The sequence below is a fragment of the Coregonus clupeaformis genome, chromosome 5, assembly GCF_020615455.1.
Source record: "Coregonus clupeaformis isolate EN_2021a chromosome 5, ASM2061545v1, whole genome shotgun sequence".
NCBI lineage: Eukaryota > Metazoa > Chordata > Actinopteri > Salmoniformes > Salmonidae > Coregonus > Coregonus clupeaformis.
The window spans coordinates 35,922,172-35,931,766 of NC_059196.1; the positions used below are offsets into that span (position 1 = coordinate 35,922,172).

A 9,595-nucleotide genomic window follows, 5' to 3' on the forward strand; every position below is an offset into this window, starting at 1 on the left:
TAACCCCTCTCTCCCCTCCCCTCCCCTCCCCTCCCCTCCTCTCCTCTCCCCACCTCCCCTCCCCTCTCCTCCCTTCTCTCCCCTCCCCTCCTCTCCTCTCCCCACCTCCCCTCCCCTCTCCTCCCTTCTCTCACCACCTCCCCTCCCCTCTCCTCCCTTCTCTCCCCTCCCCTCCTCTCCTCTCCCCTTCTCTCCCTCCCTCACCTACTCTCCTCCCCTCTCCTCCCTTCCCTCCCCTCCCTTCCCTCCCCTCCCTTCTCCTCCCCACCTCCCCTCTCCTCCCTTCTCCTCTCCTCCCCTCTCCTCCCCTCCCCTCCCCTCTCCTCCCCTTCTCCCTTCTCCTCCCCACCTCCTCTCCCCTCCCATCCTCTCCCCCTCCTCCCCTCTCCTCCCCTCTCATCTCTTCTCCTCTCCCCAGAATGACGCTGATGTAGAGTGGAAGTTTGCCCGGGCTAAGCTATGGTTCTCCTACTTTGAGGAGGGGGGGACATTACCTGTCCCCTTTAACCTGGTTCCCAGTCCCAAGTCCATCATCGCCCTGGTTCTGGGGCTCAGAGACCTCATCCTGAAGCCTCTCAACAGACACAAGAGCTGTCGCAAGGAGGATACAGAGCTCAATAAGGTGAACCGCGCGCACTCCCACACACAGTAAATAGGTAGTACCGTACTGTGGGGAGATAGAATGGCCATTATTGATACATGGGTTAGATCAGGGGTGTCAAACTCATTTTAGCTCAGGGGCCACATGGAGGAAAATCTATTCCCAAGTGGGCCGGACCGGAAAAATCATGGTATATATAACTTAAAAACAACAACTTCAGATTGTTTTCTTTGTTTTAATACGATCAACATACAACATAAAGCTGGAGCCTGAGGACAGTGTGTCCAAAATAGTACAAGCACAACATCACTATTAATCATAAAACACGTCAAGTTTATTTGAAAATTCTAAAGAAAAAGAACACACAAACACACAATGCCTCAGTGATTAACAGAACTGTTTCACAGATCACAGAACTATATCAGGGTGTCATTTCTCAGGCAGAAATGTAGATAAAAATAATGAAATCCTGTTCCCCAAACAAGTGCAAGAACCACAGAGTCAAGAATAGGTTAAATATACAAATAAAATAAAATCAATTAAAAACAATACCACATCAACATAAAAACATATAAACATAAATCTGAAAGCGTTGCTCAAACTCCTGTAACAGTCCCGTTATTTTATCTTTGAACCGCTTCATGTCTGCCACATGTTGGGTCGCGCACACATTTTTCAGACAGGGGAAGTGAGCTGCATCACCACCGGCAAGTTGCGTCTCCCACAATGACAGCTTCAACTTGAAAGAACGTATGCTGTCATAATACTGCGTGACAACTTTGTTGCGCCCTTGCAGCTGTTTGTTCAAGTTATTCAGGTGCTCTGTAACATCCACCATAAATGCAAGGTCCGGCATCCATTCTGCGGAATGAAATTCTAACACTGGTTTGCCCTTTTCTTCCATGAACTGTTCAATTTCTTCTCGTAAATCAAAGAAACGCCTCAGCACAGCACCTCGGCTTAACCATCTTACCTCAGTGTGGTATGGCAGGCCATAGATGTGGTCTTTCTCTCTGAGAAGGCTGTCAAACTGACGGTGATTCAGGCTTCTGGATCGGATGAAATTAACAGTTTGGATGACCACCTTCATGACGTTATCCATCTTTAATGACTTGCAACACAAAGCCTCCTGGTGCAAAATACAGTGAAAAGTCAAAAAATCACGTCCTCCATTTGCAGATTGCACTTTCTCTCTGAACTTTGTCACAACGCCTGCTTTTTTCCCGATCATTGAGGGCGCACCATCTGTAGCCAGGCTGACAGCGCGGGACCAGTCCACTCCGACCCTGTCCAGCGCGCCGACGAAGTGCGGTAAAAATATCAGCTGCTGTCGTTGTATCTGTCATCGGCACCAACTCCACGAACTCCTCGGTGACGGTCAATGTGTCATCAACTCCGCGGATGAAAAAATGGCCAGTTGTGCAACATCTGTAATGTCCGTGCTTTCATCAATTGCAACCGAAAACGCAATAAATGACTTTACTTTTTGCTTCAACTGGCTGTCCAAATCCACTAAAAGATCGGAAATCCTGTCTGCAACTGTGTTTCTTGTCAGGCTGATATTTGCAAAAGCCTGCCGCTTTTCAGGGCACACAATCTCCGCTGCCTTCATCATGCATGTTTTTACAAATTCACCCTCACTAAATGGTTTTGAAGCCACTGCGATTTCATTAGCAATGAGGTAGCTAGCTTTCACTGCAGCGTCACTGATGTCTCGGCTGTGAGTAAACACAGACTGCTGTTTCTTCAGACCCGCCAACAGTTCATTCACCTTCTCTCATCTCCGCTGTCCTTGAAAGTTGTCATATTTGTCGGCATTAAGACTCACATAGTGGCGACGAAGGTTATATTCTTTCAGCACTGCAACATGCTCTGAACACACCAAACATACAGCTTTCCCATTCAATACCGTGATTAAATAGGATGACCATTTTTCTTGGAACACTCTGCACTCTGCGTCCACTTTTCTCTTTTTTGACAGAGACATATTGGGGCAATGAGGGTGCCAAAGCACATCATTTTAAAAGTAGAAGCCGTAATAAATATTGCGGGCAAAACAAAGTAGCTCATTGGCTGCACGTGCTTGACCTACTTGCTCTGCCCCGGTATAAACAGTTTGCTTGCTTAACACAATTGCTATTGCGCCATCCAGTGGACGCAATTGGAACAGCAGTTTATTTTATTGAAAAATTGCAGCGCATTTTTATACTTTACAAAATATATATATATATATATTTTTTTTTTCAAATAAAAAAAAAAATCATCTCGCGGGCCGGATTAAACCCGTTTGCGGGCCTGATCCGGCCCGCGGGCCGTACGTTTGACACCCCTGGGTTAGATGATGCCTTATAACCTAGCCCTCCCTCTCTCTCCCCCTCTCCCTCTCTCTCTCTGTCTCTGTCTCTCTGTCTCTGTCTCTCTCTCTCTCCCCCTCTCTCCCCCTCTCTCTCTCTCTCTCTCTCCCTCTCTCCCTCTCTCCCCCTCTCTCTCTCCCCCTCTCTTTCCCCCCCTATCACTCCCCCTCTCTCTTCCCCTCTCTCTCTCTGTCTATATGTGGTAGCAATTGAGCCTGATGATGAAGTTAGTTATCTACATGGATACCCTATCAGAATCATCCAGCCTATAAATGATGTTATGATAGATGTATGTACTGGCTCTATAGGGTGGTTTCCTAGATGCGTATTAGTAGTTGTCCTGGACTAAATATAATCATCATCCATTGTTTTGTGTACTGAGCCCTCTAGTGTCCTGTTGGAAAAGTGCAGCTTTACTTTCATTTTTTATTTTGTGATAAATTGTTCAATTTACACTTTATCAATGAAGTATTGTTTGATTGCGTCTTGCACACCAGTTGGATCATCATAAGGATTCAGCTGTTGGAGGTCCGCCTTGTCCAAGTCGGCACCAGGTAAGTAGACCTGTAGAAGTAGTATTTCCATATGTTTTATCACCATAAGGCATAGCATACTTTACTCATTTTTATACAATAATCATGTTTTCACCTGTTTTCTACTTCACAGAAGATAATGAAACGCCTCATCAAGAGATATGTGATAAAAGCACAGCTCAACAGAGACAGTGACGAAGTGAATGAAGGTATTGTTTGAGGGAGAAACTCCTATTTGACTGTTTTGTGACCCACCGAACACCTTTCCTGGTCAGAGAGTTGAGGCCATCTCACAGAGAGTTAACACACACTGTTAGTTTTTAATATAGAGTACTGATCACGGGAAGGGTCTGTAATACAGAAGGAAAGGAATACTGATCACGGAAAGGGTCTGTAATACAGAAGGAAAGGAGTACTGATCACGGGAAGGGTCTGTAATACAGAAGGAAAGGAATACTGATCACGGGAAGGGTCTGTAATACAGAAGTAAAGGAATACTGATCACGGGAAGGGTCTGTAATACAGAAGGAAAGGAATACTGATCACGGAAAGGGTCTGTAATACAGAAGGAAAGGAGTACTGATCACGGGAAGGGTCTGTAATACAGAAGGAAAGGAGTACTGATCACGGGAAGGGTCTGTAATACAGAAGGAAAGGAGTACTGATCACGGGAAGGGTCTGTAATACAGAAGGAAAGGAATACTGATCACGGAAAGGGTCTGTAATACAGAAGGAAAGGAGTACTGATCACGGGAAGGGTCTGTAATACAGAAGGAAAGGAGTACTGATCACGGGAAGGGTCTGTAATACAGAAGGAAAGGAATACTGATCACGGGAAGGGTCTGTAATACAGAAGGAAAGGAATACTGATCACGGGAAGGGTCTGTAATACAGAAGGAAAGGAATACTGATCACGGGAAGGGTCTGTAATACAGAAGGAAAGGAATACTGATCACGGGAAGGGTCTGTAATACAGAAGGAAAGGAATACTGATCACGGAAAGGGTCTGTAATACAGAAGGAAAGGAGTACTGATCACGGGAAGGGTCTGTAATACAGAAGGAAAGGAATACTGATCACGGGAAGGGTCTGTAATACAGAAGGAAAGGAATACTGATCACGGGAAGGGTCTGTAATACAGAAGGAAAGGAATAATAACTACATGAATAAATACATACAAAAGCTGAACTATATAATACTATGAATAAAGGCAACAGGAATGAAATAGAGTAATTACAATAGCTAAAGTCGAGTGTGATCTGTTCTGACAGGAGACAGTGTTAAATAGACTGTGATCTCTGATCTGGCAGGAGACAGTGGTAAATAGACTGTGATCTCTGATCTGATCTGACAGGAGACAGTGGTAAATAGACTGTAATCTCTGATCTGGCAGGAGACAGTGGTAAATAGACTGTGATCTCTGATCTGATCTGGCAGGAGACAGTGGTAAATAGACTGTGATCTCTGATCTGGCAGGAGACAGTGGTAAATAGACTGTGATCTCTGATCTGGCAGGAGACAGTGGTAAATAGACTGTGATCTCTGATCTGATCTGGCAGGAGACAGTGGTAAATAGACTGTGATCTCTGATCTGATCTGGCAGGAGACAGTGGTAAATAGACTGTGATCTCTGATCTGATCTGGCAGGAGACAGTGGTAAATAGACTGTGATCTCTGATCTGATCTGGCAGGAGACAGTGGTAAATAGACTGTGATCTCTGATCTGGCAGGAGACAGTGGTAAATAGACTGTGATCTCTGATCTGGCAGGAGACAGTGGTAAATAGACTGTGATCTCTGATCTCCACTGGCAGGAGACAGTGGTAAATATATACTGTCACACCCTGGCTCTGGGACTCTATATGTTGAGCCAGGGTGTTCTTTCTGTTGTGTTTATTTCTATGTTGGCCAGAGTGACTCCCAATCAGAGGCAACGAGTGTCAGCTGTCGTTGGTTGTCTCTGATTGGGAGCCATATTTAAACTATCTGTTTTCCCTTTGTGTTTGTGGGTTCTTGTTCCGTGTTGGTCATTGTTACCGTGGACTTCACGAGTCGTTTCTTGTTTTGTTTATTGTTGTCTATTATCACTAAAGATAATAAAGTTTAAACATGTTCGTTCATCACGCTGCGCCTTGGTCTGTTCCCTACGACGATCGTGACAGAAGAACCCACCATAAAAGGACCAAGCAGCGTGTCCAGGGGCAGATCTTGGACTGGACATGGGAGGAAGCACCGGGAAAGAGATGGAGAGGTTGGCGATGGCCCAGGTGGGCAAATCGTGGTCCTGGGAGGACATGCTCGGGGGCAAGGGACCTTGGGATAGGATTAAGGCCCTGGCGAGAGAGGAGCAGCGGCGTCAGCAGTGTCATCGTCGGACGGACGAGAGGCAACCCCAAAACATTTTTAGGAGGGGGCACACGGCATGGGCGGCTGGGCAGCAGGAGGCTGCCACAGGGCGATTTGGAGAGGAGGCCACCGGGTTAGGGGGGCCAGAAGGCAGGTTGGCGGAGCCTGGATGGAGAGCGGAACCAACTTCCCGTACTCAGGCATGGCAGCATGGGACGGGGCAGGTTCCGGGGTATGCGGAGCGGCATACTGTGCCACGAGTGGTCCGGCATAGTCCTGTACGTCCTGTGCGAGCACCCCGCACGTGTCGTGCGAAGGTGGGTATGCAGCCAGGACGGAGTGTGCCGGCTCAACGCTCGTGGTCTCCAATGCCTCTCCGCGGTCCCGGATATCCTGCTCCAGTGTCACGTGCTGTTATGCCAGTACGGGTACACAGCCCTGTACGTCCTGTGCGGATGCCTCACACAGAGTGTGTGAGGGTAGGCATTCAGCCAGGACGGGTGGTGGCCGCTCTTCACTCCAGGTCTCCTATCCGTCTCCACAGCCCGGTTCGGCCTGTCCCTGCTCCACGCACCAAGCCTACGGTGTGCGTCGCCAGCCCGGTCCGGCCTGTCCCTGCTCCACGCACCAAGCCTACGGTGTGCGTCGCCAGCCCGGTCCGGCCTGTCCCTGCTCCACGCACCAAGCCTACGGTGTCGCGTCGCCAGCCCGGTCCGGCCTGTCCCTGCTCCACGCACCAAGCCTACGGTGTGCGTCGCCAGCCCGGTCCGGCCTGTCCCTGCTCCACGCACCAAGCCTACGGTGTGCGTCGCCAGCCCGGTCCAGCCTGTCCCTACTCCACGCACCAAGCCAGGGGTGCGAGTCGTCAGCCCGGTCCGGCCTGTTCCTACTCCACGCACCAAGCCAGGGGTGCGCATCGTCAGCCCGGTCCGGCCCGTTCCGGCTCCACGCACCAAGCCAGGGGTGCGCGTCGCCAGCCCGGCCCGGCCTGTTCCTGCTACTCGCACTAAGCCAGGGGTGCGAGTCGTCAGCCTGGTAAGGCCCGTTCCTCCTCCACGCACCAAGCCAGGGGTGCGCGTCGTCAGCCTGGTAAGGCCCGTTCCTCCTCCACGCACCAAGCCAGGGGTGCGCGTCGTCAGTCCAGCACAACCCGTGCCTGGGTCACCGGTGCCTGGTAAGGTACCGGTCAACTGCTCCACGACGGAGCTGAAGCTAACCGCTCCTGCTGCGTCCAGTTCCGCTCCAGCCAGCGGGGCCAGACTGGACCAGGGGCGCTATGGGGGGTTTATTGGAGGGTGGTGGGCAAGGCCGGAGCCAGAACTGCCGCCGAGGAGGAATGCCCACCCAGCCCTCCCCTGTTTTGTTCAAGTTGAGGCGCGGTCGCAGTCCGCGCCTTTAGGGAAGTCTGTCACACCCTGGCTCTGGGACTCTATATGTTGAGCCAGGGTGTGTTCTTTCTGTTGTGTTTATTTCTATGTTGGCCAGAGTGACTCCCAATCAGAGGCAACGAGTGTCAGCTGTCGTTGGTTGTCTCTGATTGGGAGCCATATTTAAACTATCTGTTTTCCCTTTGTGTTTGTGGGTTCTTGTTCCGTGTTGGTCATTGTTACCGTGGACTTCACGAGTCATTTCTTGTTTTGTTTATTGTTGTCTATTATCACTAAAGATAATAAAGTTTAAACATGTTCGTTCATCACGCTGCGCCTTGGTCTGTTCCCTACGACGATCGTGACATATACTGCATTCTATTCTATAATATTCTACTGTATCTTAGTCCATGCCGCTCTGTCATTGCTTGTCCATATATGTATATATTCTTAAATTCCATTCCTTACTAGATTTGTGTGTATTGGGTATATGTTGTGAAATTGTTAGATATTACTTGTTAGATATTACTGCACTGTCGGAGCTAGAAGCACAAGCATTTCGCTACACCCGCTATAACATCTGCTAAACACGTGTATGTGACAAATAACATTTGATTTGATTTGAAAAAGGTATTTTCAATCTATATTTGCAAACATTTCTATAAACCTGTTTTCGCTTTGTCGTTATTGGGTATTGTGTGTAGATTGTTGAGGATTATAAAAAAAAAAAAATACATTTTAGAATAAGGCTGTAACGTAACAAAATGGGGAAAAAGTCAAGGGGTCTGAACACTTTTTGAATGCACTGTACATATGAAATGAGTAAAGCAGTCTGTAAACATTATTAAAGAGCATGCACTGAGCCTGGCTAGCCAGTGCAGAACCAGCTAGACGTTCTCAGCCAATCAGAGGTTGCATGATCAGCTCATGCACAGAGGGTGGGGCGAGTGGGCAGCTGCTGATTGGCTGAGACCGCGCTGATAGACATCACCTCAAGTAGGAGAGCCAATCATAAACAAATGGTCAAACAACAGAGTGAATGAAATAGTGTCCTGGAGCTCAGCAGGGGGAACTGGCTACACATGGATTCAGCTGTTTTACTATCATCTGTATACTGTGCGTGTATTAGGCTAATATACTTAAGCAATAACGACTGAGGGGGCCAATATAGCACGGCTAAGGACTGTTCTTAGGCACGATGCTGGATGTAGACAATCAGCATCCAGGAACCAAATGACCTGTTTTATAACGCAGAGGGCCCTAGATCTGGGCTCCCATCAGATCACTCCATACTATACATTCATTGCAGATCATCTGTCATGTGCATACCAGCTGAGAGACTGAGGGACAAAATTCAATATCCTAAAAAATGAATGAATGCAGTCTGTACGCCTCATTTGAGACCTCTTCCCTCTCTCTGTCTCTCCCAGGAGAGCTGAAGGAGATTAAGCATGACATCTCTAGTTTACGCTACGAACTCCTGGAGGAGAGGAACCACAATATGGAGGAGTTGGCTGAGCTGATCCGGAGACTGGGAGAGAGGACCCCTGCCAAACACAGGCACCACAGCCATATAAACTGAGTGTACAAAACATTTGAACTATTTCCATGACATAGACTGACCAGGTGAATCCAGGTGAAAGCTATGATCCCTTATTGATGTCACCTGTTAAATCCACTTCAAATCAGTGTAGATGAAGGGGAGGAGACAGGTTAAAGAAGGATTTTTAAGCCTCAAGACAATTGAGACATGGATTGTGTATGTGTGCCATTCAGAGGGTCAATGGGCAAGACAAAATGTTTAAGTGCCTTTGAACGGGGGATGGTAGTAGGTGCCAGGCGCACCGGTTTGCAACTCAATATTAGGAAGGTGTTCTTAATGTTTGGTATACTCAGTGTATACGAGATATACCCAATGCCCCAGTAGACTCCAGAAACAATTTTATCACCACTGTTCATTCAAGGCATTGGTTAAATACACAAAAATGTATGCACGCGTGACTGTAAGTCGCTTTGGATAAAAGCGTCTGCTAAATGGCATATTATTATTTATTATTATTAAATTAATTGATTATTTTAGGTGACTAATCCACAAACATACCTAAAGCACCACCCAAATGGATTCATTTAAGACAATGTACAAATGATTATTTAATTGATGACTTGCAAAGATTCCAACTAATCCCAACAGCCCAAAATGCATGGGATTACTTTCTCACTGAATTCACAAAGGTACTGTACGTAATAAACATGCACCTTGGAGAACAGTGAAAGTTAAGGGACCTGCCCTGGGTTAGAGCTGACTTAATACATCTGTTCAGAGAAAGAGATACATCCTGGGCTAAGTACCACAGATCCAACTGATTGGGAGTCCTTTAGAACATGAAGCCAGTACC

The 9,595-nt window shown here is 47.6% G+C and overlaps 1 protein-coding gene across 1 annotated transcript in view; it reads left to right on the forward strand.

Moving 5' to 3' along the window:
• The window catches only part of trpc6b (transient receptor potential cation channel, subfamily C, member 6b), a 67,984-nt gene extending 59,203 nt beyond the window's left edge, over positions 1-8,781 (forward strand). Inside the window, exons 8-11 of the mRNA XM_041876917.1 lie at positions 419-622; positions 3,453-3,509; positions 3,622-3,697; positions 8,630-8,781. Of these exons, the coding sequence (XP_041732851.1) occupies positions 419-622; positions 3,453-3,509; positions 3,622-3,697; positions 8,630-8,781 (489 nt within the window). The remainder of the gene's footprint in view (positions 1-418; positions 623-3,452; positions 3,510-3,621; positions 3,698-8,629) is intronic.
• Positions 8,782-9,595: the final 814 nt, after the last annotated feature.